Below are 18,327 nucleotides of genomic sequence, written 5' to 3' on the forward strand. Positions count from 1 at the left end.
TTCTGTTGTCTCCCCATCTATTTCCCATGAAGTGATGGGACCAGATGCCATGATCTTAGTTTTTTGAATATTGAGTTTTAAGCCAACTTTTTCACTCTTCCTCTTTCCCTTTCATCAAGAGGCTCTTCAGTTCCTCTTTGCTTCCATCTGGCCGCTGACTTTTACAGACTCAGAGCAGTTTTTTTCCAAAATGTGGAATTAAAATCACAGGGTGATTGCTGAAAAGAACTTGATTCTCAGAACAGATCTACTGAATCATCTCAAGAAAGGGCATGTGAACTTCCTTTATAATTTATGTTTTAAAAAATTTTTGGTCACACTGCGGAGGCATGTGGAATCTTAGTTCCCCAACCAGGGATCGAACCCACACCCTCTATATTAGAAGCACGAAGTCTTTAACCCCTGGACTGCCAGGGAAGTCCCTGAACCTGTTTTTTTTTTTGTTGTTGTTGTTTTGCTTTTTCTAAAAAATTAATTTATTTCAATTGGAGGATAATTACTTTACAACGTCGTGGTGCTTTTTGCCATACATCGACGTGAATCAGCGATGGGTACACATGGTGTCCCCACCCTGAAACCCCTCCCACCTCCCTCCCCACTCCATCCCTCTGGGTTGTCCCAGAGCACCAGCTTTCAGTGCCCTGCTTCATGCACTGAACTTGCCCTGGTCCTCTATTTCACATATAGTAATATACATGTTTCAATGCTATTCCCTCAACTCATCCCACCCTTATCTTCTCCCACAGAGTCCAAAGGTCTGTTATTTATCTCTGTGTCTCTTTTGCTGCCTTGCATATAGGATCATCATTAACATCTTTCTAAATTCCATATATATGCATTAATCTATTGTATTGGTGTTTCTCTTTCTGACTTACTTCACTCTGTATAATCGACTCCAGTTTCATTCACCTCATTAGAATTAACTCAAATGTGTTCCTTTTCTTCGCTGAGTAATATTCTGTTGTGTATACGTAACACAACTTCCTTATCCATTCGTCTGCCAATGGTCATCTAGGTTGCTTCCATGTCCTAGCTATTGTAAACAGTGCTGCAATGAACACTGAGGTACATGTGTCTCTTTCAATTCTGGTTTCTTTTGTTGAAAGCACTCATTTTCTTAGCTTCTTTCCCTGTTCTACCCTGCCTCTCTCACTTTCCTGCAGGTTTCTTTTGAGAGCACTTGCTCTCAAAAAGAGAATCCTAGGGTCAAACTCTGCTCCTGGGAGACCTATTTTCTTCCTTAGAGTGTGATTTAACTTTTACTTTGATTTCTTAAATACCTACAAATGGAAATACCTTCTAGAAGCCAAATTAGAGCCATGTTCAACTCTTTATAGCAAGATAACCTCATCAGAAGTCTGGTCAGCATATTAGAACCTGGAGGCATAGGGAATCAATGAGTTCTTTCTGATCCCTCCACTGTGAAGTTACCCATCAATCTCTCAACCAACTGCTTCATCCGTCAGTTATTCCCTTACTCAGTTACTGCAGTAAGGGTGGCAAGGAGGTTACTTTTCTTTTCTTTTGTTTTGTTTTTTTTTGTTTTTGTTTTTGTTTTTTTAAATGAGAATCGCAGGTGATTCTGATGCATGTCAAAGTGTGGGGGACACTTGCCTTGAGGACAAGAAAGTAGATGGGCCAGTGTCCTGCAGTGTCCTCTGGCTTTTCCCAGCCTGTTACCTACCTCCCACCCATTCTTCTGTCAGGAGAGCTCTGAGCGCCAGGACCCAGCTGGTTAGGGAAGGGGCTCAGCCAGTGCTGAGCGCTTGATTTATTTCCTTGTTTCTCTTCCTCATAACAGCAACACTGAGCAGGTATCGCTAGTGTCAAGTAGGGGTAAACTGCAGATTTTCTATTTTATTGTGTAAGAGCAAACTGAAATTTTAATTTATCAGTTGTTACAAACTTTCCAAATATAAATGAAAAAATTTAAACATCATTATTTATGATAGATTCAGAGTTTTCCACTGATTTAGTGGGTTATATACTTTAAAAAATAACTTTTTGAGATATAAACCAATACCCCTAAAATTCACCCATTTATTTACCATATGTAAAATAGATGGCAAGTGGGAATTTGCTGTGTGACACAGACAACTCAGCCTAGTGCTCTGTGACAACCTCGAGGGGTGAGATGGGGTGGGAGATGGGAGGGGAGTTCAAGAGGTGGAGGGGAATATATGTATGCCTGTGGCTGATTAATGTTGATGATGTATTTTTTAATTTTTTTATTGTGGTAAAACTCACATAGTATAAAACATACTATACTAATCATATTTAACTGTACAGTTCAGTGGCACTAAGTACATTCACATTGCTGTGCAACTCTCACTACCATTTATCTCCCGAATTTTTCACCTTCCTAACCTGAAACTCTGTCCCCTGTAAGCACTCACTTCCCAGTCCCAATCTCCACCTCCCCAACCCCCCAGCCCCTGGCATCTACCAGTGTACTTTCTGACACTATGAATTTGACTTTTCTAAGTGTCTCGTGTAAGTAGAATCAGTGTTTGTCTGCACTTAATGTATATTGGAAAGCATCAAATTCACCCATTTAAAGCACACAGTTGAATGGTTTTAATATATTTACAGAACTGTACAACTGTCATCACAATCTAACTTTAGAACATTTTCATCACTCCCCATACCCGTTCAGTCACTCCTATTTCTCCCTTGCTAGAAACCACAAGTCTCTTTCTGTTCCTGTGTACTTAGTCCCTTAGTCATGTCCTACTATCTGTCACCCCATGGACTGCAGACCACCAGGCTCCTCTGTTCATGAAATTTTCCAGGCAAGAATACTGGAGTGGGTTGCCATTTCCTAAGTATTCTGTAATTTTTAAGGAAAACCTCTAATGTTGAATGCTTATGTTGTTTCTACATTTTTACTCTTGTTAATAAGGCTCAGATGAACCTCTAAGATAGCACAGTTTTTTACATTTTGTCTGATTATATTCTTAAGATGAATTTCTAGAACTAGAATTTTCTTAATAAAAAGCATGTCCTTTCTGTTTATTTCCAAAGTTACAAAATGACAGAGTTGAGCATGTATTTTTCTCTTGTTTGGTATGCATGAAGAAATACTCAGTTATATGGAGAAAATATTTTTCAAGAACAACCCTGTGTGTGTGTGAATATGGATTTTTATAGCATATGTCTATGATCTTCAAGAGATATAAAATTAAATTTATAAAAAGTAGAAGACCAAGGACAAGCAGTCTGACATTTGCTTCAATGTTCAGCACTATTATAATAATTTCTAGCATAAAAATCATGTTGATGTACGGCAAAACCAATACAGTATTGTAAAGTAAAATAAAGTAAAATAAAAATAAATAAATAAACTGAATACAGGAGTTTAAAGGCCACTAAAAAAAAAAACAGAAGTTCTTGGCTCTCAAGTATCTTCAATAACTGTCAGTATAATTTCTGACTATTACCCTTGCTTTCCTGAGGCCTTCTTGGCTCTGCTTCCCAAGTTCTGTCTAGCTCCACTGGTCTGTTCACTCTGGCACCAGCACCACACTGCTTTTGTGTTTGACAGAAAAAATGTTCCCTTTCTAGCACTCTTCTCAACATTGTCCAAAATAATTTAAAAAATCTTTTTATTTATTTCTTTGGCTGCACTGGGACTTAGTTGTGGAATGTGGGATCTAGTTTCCTGAACAGGGATCCAACTGCATTGGGCACTCAGAGTCTTAGGTCCATCTCGGAGCTGGACCACCAGGGACGTCCCTCATGTTTATTTTTAGATGAAACTTCAAATAGTCATTGTTTCCAGGAAGTCCTGTTATGATTTTGACTTGGATAGGTTAAATAAATCTTAGATTAATTCAGGAGAATACACACATGTGCAATACTTCATCTTTATGTCTAGAAATTAGTGAGTTTACCCATTTATTATTTAAATAGAGAAATGGAGAATTGGAAAGTGAAAGTCGTGTCTGACTCTTTTTGACCCCATGAACTGCCCATAGAATTCTCCAGGCAAGAATGCTGGAGTGGGTTGCCATTCCCTTCTCCAGAGGGAGAATTGGAAGGTCTTGCTCAATTCTTGTTAACATTTTAAAGCTTAGATTATTTTGCTGATAATATTGTTCACATTGTATTTTCACCAGATATCTGTTTACCTATGAATGAATGAAATGAAGTCGCTCAGTTGTGTCCGACTCTTTGCGACCCCATAGACTGTAGCCTACAAGGTTCCTCTGTCCATGGGATTTTCCAGGCAATAGAACTGGAGTGGATTGCCATTTCCTTCTCCAGGGGATCATCCCAACCCAGGGCTCGAACCCAGGTCTCCTGCATTGTAGACAGACGCTTTACCATCTGAGCCACTGCTTAGCCATATATAATGTAATATATATATATAATATATTTACCTATATATAATATTTATTGTCTGTCCACTACATGCTAATACTTTGTGTTCAGCACTTTATTCCGTAATTTTACCCTTATCACAGCTCACTGTTTACAAGGGGAATGCTAGTGTGAAAGAGCTCAGGTAACTGGCCTGAGGTTTTACAGTGAGTGACAGAGCTCAGATAATGAGTTCCAGCATCTGAAATATTTGTCTCAAGTCTTAAGCACTGCACTCTAGGTGGACTTACTGGGCCCACTGTTAGTTTTGAGGTCTATTCATTCATCGCGTGATTGGCCACTTTACTGATGCTGATTTTTATATCCAATGACATTTCAGTTGATTGTCTTAGATTTCCCTAATACATCATCCTATCAATGAAAATGATAATTTTTCCTTCTCCTTTCCAATATTTTTACTCTCTCCTTTTGTCCAGTTGTATAATAATCGTTTCTTATAGTGCATAAGAAAGAAAGAAAGTGAAGTCACTCAGTAGTGTCCGCCTCTTTGTGACCCCATGAACTGTAGCCTACCAGGCTATTCTGTCTATGGGATTTTCCAGGCAAAAGTACTGGAGTGGGTTGCCATTTCCTTCTCCAGGGGATCTTCCCAACTGAGGGACTGAACCCAGGTCTCCTGCATTGCAGGCAGAGGCTTTACTGTCTGAGCCACTAGGGAAGTCCTTTTTATAGTGCATAACCTGTTTTAAATATTATTTAAAAATCTGTTCATCTTTGCACAGTGGCAATATCATTGCCAATGAGGTTTATTTGAGGTGCAATTATTGCTAACTAAACATCTACTCAGTATCATGATGTACTAATCTTTAAGCACTTCAAGAATATGGTAAGATGGTAGAATTTAAAATAAGACATAGACATTATTCCTGTAATATTGAGTATGGCAGATAAGAAGTATGGCGGACCATACGACCCAGCAATCCCATTGCTGGGCATACACACCGAGGAAACCAGAATTGAAAGAGACACATGTACCCCAATGTTCATCGCAGCACTGTTTACAATAGCTAGGACATGGAAGCAACCTAGATGTCCATCGGCAGATGAATGGAAAAGAAAGCTGTGGTACACATACACAATGGAATATTATTCAGCTATTAAAAAGAATGCATTTGAATCAGCTCTGATGAGGTGGATGAAACTGGAGCCTATTATACAGAGTGAAGTAAGTCAGAAAGAAAAACACCAATACACTATGTTAATGCCCATGTATATGGAATTTAGGAAGATGGTAACGATGACCCTATATATGAGATAGCAAGAGAGACACAGAGATACAGAACAGACTTTTGCACTCTGTGGGAGAGGTGAGGGTGGGATGATTTGAGAGAATAGCATTGAAACATGTATATTACCATATGTAAAACGAATCGCCAGTCCAGGTTTGATGCACAAGACAGGGCATGTAGAGCCGGTTTACTGGGATGACCCTGAGGGATGAAATGGGGAAGGAGGTGGGAGGGGGATTCAGGATGGGGAACACACGTACACCCATGGCTGATTTATGTCAATGTGTGGCAAAACCGCTACAATATTGTAAAGCAATTAGCCTCCAATTAAAGTAAATAAATTAATTTTTTTTAAAGTATGGCAGAGAAGAAGTCAGTCCTAAAGGAAATCAGTCCTGAATATTCACTGGAAGGACTGATGCTGAAGCTGAAGCTCCAATACTTTGGCCACCTGATGCGAAGAACCGACTCACTGAAAAAGACCCTGATGCTGGGAAAGATTGAAGGTGGGAGGAGAAGGGGACAACAGAGGATGAGATGGTTGGATGGCATCACCAACTGGATGGACATGAGTTTGAGTAAGCTCTGGGAGTTGGTGATGGACAGGGAAGCCTGGCGTGCTGCAGTCCATGGGCTCACAAAGAGTCAGACACGACTGAGTGACTGAACTGAACTGAACTGAGAAGTTGCTGAAATGACTAGAAGTTGCACATTGTCCATGTTATATGTTTATGCCTGTTATTACTTTGTTGATAATCTGTATTAAAATATTATAAAATTTAGTCCAAGATATTTTAATGCCAAGAGAATAGTTGATTTTGTGTATGTGAATGTCCTTGTTTAATAGAAGTAACTTAGTAAACAAACGTTTGTTGGTGCTGATGTTGCAGACAGTCGGAGAAATGCATGGAGGCAACCAGAGTGGAGTCTCAGAGTTCTTCCTCCTGGGGATCTCAGAGAATCCTGAGCAGCAGCGGGTCCTGTTTTGGATGTTCTTGCTTATGTACCTGGTCACAGTGGTGGGAAATGTGCTCATCATTCTGGCCATTGGCTCTGACTCCCGCCTGCACACTCCCATGTACTTCTTCCTGGCCAGCCTCTCCTTCACCAACCTCTTCTTCATCACCAACACAATCCTCAAGATGCTGGTAAACCTTCAGTCTCAGAACAAAGCCATCTCATACGGAGGGTGGTGACTCAACTCTATTTCCTGGTCTCCATGGTGACTCTGGACAACCTCATCCTGGCCACGATGGCATATGGCCGCTGTGTGGCCATCTGCCGCCCCCTCTGTTACATCATGGCCGTGAGCCCTTGGCTCTGCATTTTACTCCTCACCTTGGGTTGGGCACTCTCTGTCCTCTGTGGCCTCATCCACACCCTCCTCATGACCTCATCTGTGGGTCCTGGAAGATCCACTACATCTTCTGTGAGATGTATGTCCTACTGAGGCTTGCTGTTCTAACATTCACATCAGTCACACAGTGTTGATTGTCACAGGCTGCCTCATCTTCTTCACCCCTTTAGGGTTCATGATCATGTCCTATGTCCATATTGTCAGAGCCATCCTCCAGATACCTTCAGTGTCTGGGAAAGACAAAGCTTTCTCCACCCATGCCTCCCACTTGGCTGTGTCTCCCTCTTCTATGGGACACTTGGTATGGTATATCTGCAGCCCTTCAAAACCTACTCCATGAAGGACTCAGTAGCCCCAGTGATGTATGCTGTGGTGACCCCCATGATGAACACTTTCATCTACAGCCTGAGGATGAAGGCCATGCATGGGGCACTGGGAAGACTCCTCTTAGGGAAAGCCTTCCAGAGGTTGACATGAGGTAATCTGGGCACTGAAGTGGAGATTGCTTCAATTTGTGTACGAGGCGTTATCCTATGCAGGATACAGGAGTGATGAGGACACACTCATTGTTTAGTCACTAAGTCGTGTCTGACCCTTTTACGACCCCATGGACTGTAGCCTGCCATGCTCCTCTCTCCATGGGATTTGCCAGGCAAGAATACTACAGCGGGTTGCCATTTCCTTCTCCAGGGAATCTTCCCTACCCAGGGACTGAACCTGAGTTTCCTGCACTGGCAGGTGGATTCTTTATCACTGAGCCACCAGGAAGCCCCATGAGAGCATAGATCCAGCTCAAAATGAGCTCATACCTCTGTGATGAGGAAAAGACACCGAAGTGTAACCAGTGTCCCCAGAGACCTCATCAACCTTGGCAATAAATAAGGTCATTCTAACAGTAATACTAAAATTTTGCAGGATCAAAGTCTTCAACTTATCTGACCATAGGAACACAGCGCCACCATCCCAGTCTTTCATAATATACTCAGTTGTGGCCTGGAGAGGGGCCTCTCTCACACACTCTTGGTCCTGAGCTCTGACATGCTCTAGGGGACCTGCTGCCTGTGAGCCATTTGGAGACACCTGCATTACCCCCACTGCTGGTGCCCTGGGTGAGGCTACCCATTCCCTAGGCCCTGCGTTTCACTCCTCATCTTGTGTTGGGCTCTCTCTGTCCTCTATGGCCTCATCCACACCCTCCTCATCCACATCAGTGTTGCTCTCTCAGCCCTCAAAGCAATACTGACTGTGGCTTTCTCCTATTTTCCTTTTCCCTGTGGAGAGACCTCATCCCTGAACAGCCCACCCTATCCTATGCTGTGTCTGATCCTCACTCTATGGTCCCACCTCTCCTTGCAACCACTCTACCCTGCACTCAAAGCAAAATGTTCAGGCGTGATCAGCACATGCTCATGGACAGGATTGGTGGTGGAAGCAGAAGCGGGGGAGGTAATTGTGAGACCCTATCTCTACTTAGGTCCCACCAGCTTCATGTCAAGTGCAATGGATAGAAAAGAAGTTACTGATGAGAAGATGAGTCCCTGGGCTCTGGCAGTGTGAAAGAGGGAGCAGTCCTTTACAGATGAATCAGCAGAGCCAGCACTGACCTAGACTTTGAGAGACAGGGAGAGTTGAATTGACCTGAGGTTCAGTTCGCTCCACTGATAATGACTGAATGCCTATTAGTGGCTTAGACTGTTTTACAAACATGAATCAGGACCTCATTAAGGACCAAGGAGGGAGGCTACCTTATTTCTGTGTTTGAAGGCAGTGGTTATGCTCTGAGCAATGTGGGTTGGGGAGGAGGAGGAAGACACACCTGGCTTGTTAGTGATGGGGAATTCAGGGAGGGCTTCCTTGAGATGGTAAAAGCTGAGCCAAGAATTAAGGCATGCTGATGAGTCAAAAAGTGAGTAGAGTAAGGCAAGGTAAGATCACTGGGTGAATGGTATGGGGGAGTATTCATATTTGCAGTAGATAGCCAAGTTCTCACACCCTGTGACTGTAGCAGAGCCAGTCTGGAGGAAGAAAGACTCCTCTTCTTTCCTGGCAAGGACTCACCCAATGAAAAGCCATAGATCCTTTGTTGACCACAGCCCTCTTAACTTCCCTTTCCCTCTGTGAAAGTGCGAGGTCTTTTCTCTAGTTACAGCAAGTGAGAGCGACTCTTTGTTTCAGTGCCCGGGCTTCTCACTGTGGTGGCTTCACTTGTGGGCACAGGCTCTAGGGCATGTGGACTTCAGTAGTTGGGGCACATGGGCTCAGTAGTGGCAGTTCCTGGGCTTAGTTGCTCCACGGCATATGGGATCTTCCCGGACCAGGGATCAAACTAGTGTTTCCTGCATTGGCAGGCAGGTTCTTTAGCACTGAGCCACCAAGGAAGCCCCGCTCCTTGGTCGTGAGCTCCACCAAGTTTCCAGTCTTCTACCTGGATCCCAAATCCCCACAAAGTCACTTTGTCTGCATATGTGTGTGTGTGTGTGTGTGTGCGCTCACTCAACAAGTCCAACTGTTTGTAGCCCCATAGACTGTAACCCGCCAGGCTCTTCTGTCCATGGAATTCTCCAAGCAAGAATGCTACAGTGGGTTGACATTTCCTCCTCCAGGGGATCTTCCCGACCCAGGGATTGAATCCACATCTCTTGTGTCTCTTGCATTGGCAGGTGGATTTTTCACCACTAGTGCCACCTGGGAAGCCCACTTTTGTCTGCATAAAGTGAAGTGAAGTGAAAGTTGCTCAGCTGTGTCCAACTCTTTGCTACCCCATGGACTAAACAGTCTATGGAATTCTCTAAGAAAGAATACTAGAGTGGGTAGCCAATCCCATCTCCAGGGGATCTTCCCAACCCAGGGATTGAACACAGGTCTCCCGCATTGTTCAGTTCAGTTCAGTCACTCAGTCGTGTCCAACTCTTTTCGACCCCATGAATCGCAGCACTCCAGGCCTCCCTATCCATCACCAACTCCCGGAGTTCACTCAGACTCACATCCATCGAGTCAGTGATGCCATCCAGCCATCTCATCCTCGGTCGTCCCCTTCTTCTCCTGCCCCCAATCCCTCCCAGCATCAGAGTCTTTTCCAATGAGTCAACTCTTTCCATCAGGTGGCCAAAGTACTGGAGTTTCAGCTTTAGCATCATTCCTTCCAAAGAAATCCCAGGGTTGATCTCCTTCAGAATGGACTGGTTGGATCTCCTTGCAGTCCAAGGGACTCTCAAGAGTATTCTCCAACACCAGTTCAAAAGCATCAATTCTTCAGTGCTCAGCCTTCTTCACAGTCCAACTCTCACATCCATACATGACCAGTGGAAAAACCATAGCCTTGACTAGACAGACCTTAGTCGGCAAAGTAATGTCTCTGCTTTTGAATATGCTATCTAGGTTGGTCATAACTTTCCTTCCAAGGAGTAAACATCTTTTCATTTCATGGCTGCAGTCACCATCTGCAGTGATTTTGGAGCCAAAAAAAATAAAGTCTGACACTGTTTCCACTGTTTCCCCATCTATTTGTCACGAAGTGATGGGACCAGATGCCATGATCTTCGTTTTCTGAATGTTGAGCTTTAAGCCAACTTTTTCACTCTCCTCTTTTACTTTCATCAAGAGGCTCTTTAGCTCCTCTTCACTTCCTGCCATAAGGATGGTGTCATCTGCATATCTGAGGTGATTGATATTTCTCCCGTCAATCTTGATTCCAGCTTGTGTTTCTTCCAGTCCAGCGTTTCTCATGATGTACTCTGCATATAAGTTAAATAAGCAGGGTGACAATATACAGCCTTGACATACTCCTTTTCCTCTTTGGAGCCAGTCTGTTGTTCCATGTCCAGTTCTAACTGTTGATTCCTGGCCTGCATACAGATTTCTCAAGAGGCAGATCAGGTGGTCTGGTATTCCCATCTCTTTCAGAATTTTCCACAGTTTATTGTGATCCACACAGTCAAAGGGTTTGGCATAGTCAATAAATCAGAAGTAGATGTTTTTCTAGAACTCTCTTGCTTTTTCCATGATCCAGTGGATGTTGGCAATTTGATCTCTGGTTCCTCTGCCTTTCCTAAAACCAGCTTGAACATCAGGGAGTTCATAGTTCATGTATTGCTGAAGCCTGGCTTGGAGAATTTTGAGCATTACTTTACTAGCATGTGAGATGAGTGCAATTGTGCAGTAGTTTGAGCATTCTTTGACATTGCCTTTCTTTGGAATTGGAATGAAAACTGACTTTTCCAGTCCTGTGGCCACTGCTGAGTTTTCCAAATTTGTTGCCATATTGAGTGCAGCACTTTCACAGCATCATCTTTCAGAATTTGAAATAGCTCTACTGGAATTCCATCACCTCCACTAGCTTTGTTCATAGTGATGCTTTCTAAGGCCCACTTGACTTCACATTCCAAGATGTCTGGCTTTAGATGAGTGATCACACCATCGTGATTATCTGGGTCATGAAGATCTTTTTTATACAGTTCTTCTGTGTATTCTTGCCATCTCTTCTTAATATCTTCTGCTTCTGTTAGGTCCATACCATTTCTGTCCTTTATTGAGCCCATCTTTGCATGAAATGTTCCCATGGTATCTCTAATTTTCTTGAAGAGATATCTAGTCTTTCCCATTCTGTTTTTTTCCTCTATTTCTTTGCATTGATCACTGAAGAAGGCTTTCTTATCTCTTCTTGCTATTCTTTGGAACTCTGCATTCAGATGCTTCTATCTTTCCTTTTCTCCTTGGCTTTTCACTTTTCTTTTCACAGCTATTTGTAAGGCTTCCCCAGACAGCCATTTTGCTTTTTTGCATTTCTTTTTCATGGGGATGGTCTTAATCCCTGTCTCCTGTACAATGTCACGAACCTCATTCCATAGTTCATCAGGCACTCTATCTATCAGATCTAGGCCCTTAAATCTATTTCTCACTTCCACTGTATAGTCATAAGGGATTTGATTTAGGTCATACCTGAATGGTCTAGCGGTTTTCCCTGCTTTCTTCAATTTGAGTCTGAATTTGGTAATAAGGAGTTCATGATCTGAGCCACAGTCAGCTCCTGGTCTTGTTTTTGTTAACTGTGTAGAGTTTCTCCATCTTTGCTGCAGAGAATATAATCAATCTGATTTCGGTATTGACCATCTGGTGATGTCCATGTGTAGAGTCTGACAAGTGCATTTTCTTGGCAAAACTCTATTAGTCTTTGCCCTGCTTCATTCCGCATTCCAAGGCCCAATTTGCCTGTTACTCCAGGTGTTTCTTGACTTCCTACTTTTGCATTCCAGTCCCCTATAATGAAAAGGACATCTTTTGGGGTGTTAGTTCTAAAAGGTCTTGTAGGTCTTCATAGAACCATTCAACTTCAGCTTCTTTAGCATTACTGGTTGGGGCATAGACTTGGATTACTGTGATATTGAATGGTTTGCCTTGGAGTCGAACAGAGATCATTCTGTCGTTTTTGAGATTGCATCTAAGTACTGCATTTCGGACTCTTGTTGACCATGCTGGCTACTCCATTTCTTCTGAGGGACTCCTGCCCGCAGTAGTAGATATAATGGTCATCTGAATTAAATTCACCCATTCCAGTCCATTTTAGTTTGCTGATTCCTAGCATGTCGACGTTCACCCTTGCCATCTCCTGTTTGACCACTTCCAATTTGCCTTGATTCATGGACCTTACATTCCAGATTCCTATGCAATATTGCTCTTTACAGCACCGGACCTTGCTTCTATCACCTGTCACATCCACAGCTGGGTATTGTTTTTGCTTTGGCTCCATCCCTTCATTCTTCCTGGAGTTATTTCTCCACTGACCTCCAGTAGCATATTGGGCACCTACTGACTTGGGGAGTACCTCTTTCAGTATCCCACCATTTTGCCTTTTCATACTGTTCATGGGATTCTCAAGGCAAGAATACTGAAGTGGTTTGCCATTCCCTTCTCCAGTGGACCACATTCTGTCAGACCTCTCCACCATGACCCGCCCGTCTTGGGTTGCCCCGCGGGCATGGCTTGGTTTCATTGAGTTAGACAAGGCTGTGGTCCTAGTGTGATTAGACTGACTAGTTTTCTGTGAGTATGGTTTCAGTGTGTCTGCCCTCTAATGCCCTCTTGCAACACCTACCATCTTACTTGGGTTTCTCTTACCTTGGGCGTGGGGTATCTCTTCATGGCTGCTCCAGCAAAGCACAGCCGCTGCTCCTTACCTTGGATGAGGGGTGTCTCCTCCCGCTGCCCTTCCTGACTCTTTACCAGCCGAGCCACAAGGGAAGCCCAAGAATCCTGGAGTGGGTAGCCTCTCCCTTCTCCAGTGGATCTTCCTGACCCAGGAATTGAACCAGAGCTTCCTGCATTGCAGACGGACTTGTTACCAACTAAGCTATCAGGGAAGCAGTATGTTTGTCTGCATATGGCTGCTAAGTGGTTGTTGCTGTGGGCACACAAGCAGAGGACCTCCTATGTGCTTTCTTTCTCAATCTTTCTTTATGGTTCTTTTCTAGCTCTGAGGAAGGAAGGCACCACATTTTAAGATGCTCTAGGGTCAAGGAACTGAGGCAGCCTCCAACCTCAGGCCAGTGAGGTCCTGAGGCCCTCAGTCCCCTAACCTACAAGGAACTGAGTCCTGCCAGTGATCGTAGCCTTGCAAGAGGACTAGGTCAAGTATTTTTGATGAGATTTAGCATCCATATTGAGAGGTTCTGAAGTTTAAAATATATATGATTCTAAGGACAGTATGAAAAATAAGAATGTAAAATATCTCACTTATTTCATAATATTGATTATATGTTGAGATGATAATGTTTTAGATATACGAATAAAAGAAAATGAATCATTTAAATTAATTTCACTTGTTTACTTTAGCTTTAAAATGGTCCTTGCTACAAACTCAGGAACAGTCTTGTCCCCATGAGGCTTCTAAAAAATTTTAAATTATGTATATGGCTCAGATTAAGTTTCTATTGCGTGGCTCTGGATGATATCTTCTTCTCCAAAAATTATTTAATTTTGCATCTATTAGGCACTAAGATTAGATCACTTTTGTTCAATCTGGACCTGAGCTGATTCAAAGCTGAGTTTCATTGTTTGTGAAGGTTGGCCAGTTACCATTTCCTAATAAACAATCCAGCCCTCCAAAAGAGGGCTGCTGCTGCTGCTGCTAAGTCGCTTCAGTCGTGTCCAACTCTGTGCGACTCCATAGACGGCAGCCCACCAGGCTCCCCCGTCCATGGGATTCTCCAGGCAAGAATATTGGAGTGGGTTGCCATTTCCTTCTCCAATGCATGAAAGTGAAAAGTGAAAGTGAAGTCTCTCAGTCACGTCCGACTCTCAGTGACCCCATGGACTGCAGCCCACCAGGCTCCTCCATCCATGGGATTTTCCAGGCAAGAGTACTGGAGTGGGTCACCATTGCCTTCTCCGGAAAAGGGAGAAAAGCTGTCAAAATCCACTTCTTAAAGAAGAAATACAACTGGCCAGTTAATATGTGAAAAGATATCCAACTTCAGTTTTAACTGGAATTGAAAATCCAAATAAAAATACTGCCATTTCTCAACCTTCAGTTTGTAAAAATTAAAGGTATTTATTTATTTATAACAACTCTTTATGAAAGGGACGTGGTAAACAGACACTGTCATAACTTAGTGGATGTACAAATTAGTGCTAAGTGTCATGGGGTAGATAGAGTGGTGGAAGTGGTGGTGTAAAGTTCTCAAAATGTTTTCTGGGTTCATCCTCACAAAAAAGTTCACCTAGAAAATTATATCAAAGGTCATTTAATGTGAAGAACCCTGGAGAGATGATCGCGTCCCAGTTCTTTATGGAACAAGTCCAGCCATAGAGAAGCACTTTCTAAGGTCATAGAGTGGTGGTTACAGCCCACACTCATGGTTGTCATTCTCAAGAATTTTTCCCGTTGAGAGAAGCTCATTCTCTTTAACCCCAAAGTGTCTGGAGACCCAAGAGTATCAGGAAAGAGACCAATTTCATCTGTGTTCTTTAGACTGTCACCAGGTGCTGCACCCAGAGGCAAGGAGGCTGTTGATTTTGACGGCCCAGTGTGGTTATGGAGGATGAAGCCTCAGCACACACATCTTCCCACGCTCTTCTCCATCTGTCAGTCCTGCCCTCTGTCTTTCTAGGATCATCTCCTAGCCAGAGGAAGCAGAAGAGGAATACCTAAACTGCTTTCTATCATTACACCTTCATCAAAACTTAAACTTTTCTTTTCCTGGTTGGAGGGGTGGGGCCCAACAGTAACATCAAAGGTGCTAGTTATTCCATGGCCATATGCTAATAGGAAGTGATTCTATAGATGAATTCTTATCCCCCCTCCTATTCATTCTTCCTTTTCTCTACACCCATCCTTGACCTCATCAGCATTCCTTAGGCATCTAGTTTGATACCCTTAATTCTCTCATCCTTTCTCATCTCCCATCCTCTCATGTCCTTTTCCTAATTTCCATTTTTCCTGCTTATTTCTTTTGCTCACCATCCTGTCCCATCCCTCCACATATCCTCATTTTCATCTTCAGTCCTCCACTCCCAAGTCTTTCCTACTTCTCACTCTTATACCTTTTCTTCCTATCTTTATCTCAGCCTATCCTTCCAGTTTCTCAACTCCAAGAAGAGATTACAAAGAAGACAAGTCCCAGGCGTAGCCATGGACAGTTTTGGGAATGACAGAGTAGAGAAACTATTTTTCCAGGTTACTGCCCTCGTGGGAAATTTCCTTCAACTCAGAAAAGGCAGAAAAGGAGGGACCCTATCACCCCTCATGTCAGTGATTGCCTCCCTACAAGTACCCGCCACAGGACACCCCGAACATCAGAGTTTCTAAGACTGTAGATAAGTGGGTTCAGCATGGGATTGATAATTGTGTTGAAAACTCCAACTCCCTTATCCTTGTCTGAAGCCTCCTCTGAACCCAGGCGCATGTAGTTGAACATACCAGTCCCATAGAAGAGGCAGACCACAGTGAGGTGGGAGCCACACGTGGAGAAGGCTTTCTTCCTGCCCTCCGCTGAGCGGATTTGTAGAACTGCAGCAGCCACATGGATGTAGGAGATGATGATGAGAACCACAGGTGTTCCTGCCATTATGAAACTCATGCCAAAGAGCAGCAGCTGGTTGAGCTGGGTGCTGGAGCAGGAGAGCTGGAAGAGCTGCGGGAGGTCACAGTAGAAGTGGTTGACCTCGTTGGGACCACAGAAGTTAAGGGTGCTTAGGGCAATAGTGTGAATCAGTGCATTGGTGATGGCACAAGCCCAGGACACAACCACTAGTATCCTCTGGACTGTCTGGCTCATGCGAGTGCTGTAGGTGAGAGGTCGGCAGATGGCCAAGAATCGATCATAGGCCATGGCTGTCAACAGGAAGCAGTCCATCCCAGCCAGAAGGTGGAAGAAGAAGAGCTGGGAGAGGCAGGCTGCATAGGGAACTGTGCGCTTGTGGGACAGGGGACGACTCAACATGGCAGGAACAGTGACGGTGATGCACCCAATGTCCAGCACCGATAGATTCCCCAGGAAGAAGTACATGGGAGTGTGGAGTTTGGGTTCCACCAAGATGGCTGCCAGGATGCTGAGGTTCCCCCCAACAGTGACCATGTAGGCAAAGAGGAAGAGTACGAAGACCATAGGCTGTAGGTTTTCTGTTTCCACTAAGCCCAGTAAAATAAATTCAGTTACAGCTGTCCTGTTGGTTCTAGCTTCTGGCTGCATGAGTCTCTGTAAGGAAATGTCACAAGTATGGAAGTTTCAATCTACTTAATGTACTTTTTCAACATAAATATTTTAAACCACATATGTTCAGAGCCCCATGGTGAGTTCCTAGCTGTCCGAGTAATGTTTATCCCACTCCCCAGGGTCACTTACACCTCACTCACTGACTACCTTCATCCCTCCATGTTTTCACCCTACTCATGGCTGAGATGCCCCAAACCACCAGAACTTTGTCCCTCCCATCTTCTCCCAGTTGAAAAATGTTAGAATACTTGGGAAAATAAATTCAGATAAAAGCAAACTTCCTCTTTGAATACAGTGAGACTAAAATGTAAATCCCCCAATTTACTCTGAGGGATCAGCCCAAACCAACAAACAGATTTCAAAATAGAAAAATTAATGGTATTTGGAGAGAAATATCTAGAAAGCATTTGAAAACACAACCTAGGTTCCAAGACTCCTAGAAGTAATGATGATCAAGCTAACGTATGGCAAGAGTCAGAAAGAAGATACCCGTGACTGTGGCTATGAGGAACTCCAGCCCTTTCTCCAAGGTGGGGGACATAGTCTGAAGAATAAAATAAAAAAATCTTTATGTCAATAAATTGCTAGTATTATTTGCTAGTCTTGTTGCTAATTATTCCCTTACATGAGACTTGGAATAATGGCTTATTTTAAACTAATTTCTTTTCATAGTATCGTCTACTTGCTTCTGGAATCAAAATTTTAAGCATGACCTGCGGATTGGTTGCTACTAGATGTAGTTAGTTTTCTGCACAGCAAGTTGCATCTTCCACTTGCCCTTGTTTCAGGCATGGTAGACTGACCAGTAGCTCTAACGGCATGTGTGCAGGCTCTGTAGTGGCCAACTCTTTGTGACCTCTTGAACTGTACCCCGCCAGGCTCCTCTGTCCATGGGATTTCCCAAGTAAGAATACTGTACCTATTACGCACGTGCATAATAAAGAACCAGACTGAGCTAAGTCTTTCAGATCTTACAATAAATTCTTGATTTAAAAAAAATCCACGACTCTCTATTGCCCATGGAATAAGCAGAGCCAGGGCTTCACTGAGAGTAACATTGTTTCCCTGCATAGAATGCACTGGATCAGAGGCTGGGAAGTCAGAACAGCAGGGACAGGGTGATGAGAGCCTGAGCTTGGGTGAAAATTGGATATGGTGATCTCTAAGGTGCTGGATGGCATCACTGACTCGATGGATGTGAATCTGAGTGAACTCTGGGAGCTGGTGATGGACAGGGAGGCCTGGCACGCTGCGATTCATGGGGTCGCAAAGAGTCGGACATGACTTGAGCGACTGAACTGAACTGAAGATATCCTTAAAATTCTGAGATCACATGATTGGTGAGATATGAGGATCATCTTCAGGCCTGATCATCATTGATGAAATTGATAATTGATAAATACAGATAGGCAAATCCCTGGATGGAAAGTAGTTCTTTTCATATATTATATTAAGGAGCAATGACCTGCTCTCTGTTTTTGCTTTGGAGTCCATTTTGACCCAAACATTGATTGTAACCCTGTGGTTTTCTAACCTCCTTTCTCATGCTGTTTTCTGTACTGGTGATGACTTCCTTCCAACTCCACATGCCCAGGTATTTCAAGAGTTGACTCCAATGCTCACTTCTGAACGAATCCTCCCTGGAAAC

At 43.4% G+C, this 18,327-nt stretch overlaps 1 protein-coding gene and 2 pseudogenes across 1 annotated transcript in view; 2 read left to right on the plus strand and 1 right to left on the minus strand.

Moving 5' to 3' along the window:
* The first annotated feature begins 5,093 nt into the window (after positions 1-5,093).
* Positions 5,094-5,225, plus strand: LOC138415621 (U4 spliceosomal RNA; annotated as a pseudogene).
* Positions 5,226-6,514: 1,289 nt separating this feature from the next.
* On the plus strand, positions 6,515-7,446 carry LOC138414653 (olfactory receptor 1D2-like; annotated as a pseudogene).
* A 7,044-nt stretch (positions 7,447-14,490) lies between these two features.
* Positions 14,491-18,327, minus strand: part of LOC138447365 (olfactory receptor 3A2) — a 106,155-nt gene continuing 102,318 nt past the window's right edge. Inside the window, exon 2 of the mRNA XM_069603127.1 lies at positions 14,491-16,661. Coding sequence (XP_069459228.1) covers positions 15,708-16,655 — 948 coding nt within the window. The 5' untranslated portion in view covers positions 16,656-16,661 and the 3' untranslated portion in view covers positions 14,491-15,707. The remainder of the gene's footprint in view (positions 16,662-18,327) is intronic.

This window comes from Ovis canadensis, chromosome 11 (assembly GCF_042477335.2).
Source record: "Ovis canadensis isolate MfBH-ARS-UI-01 breed Bighorn chromosome 11, ARS-UI_OviCan_v2, whole genome shotgun sequence".
NCBI classification, from domain to species: domain Eukaryota; kingdom Metazoa; phylum Chordata; class Mammalia; order Artiodactyla; family Bovidae; genus Ovis; species Ovis canadensis.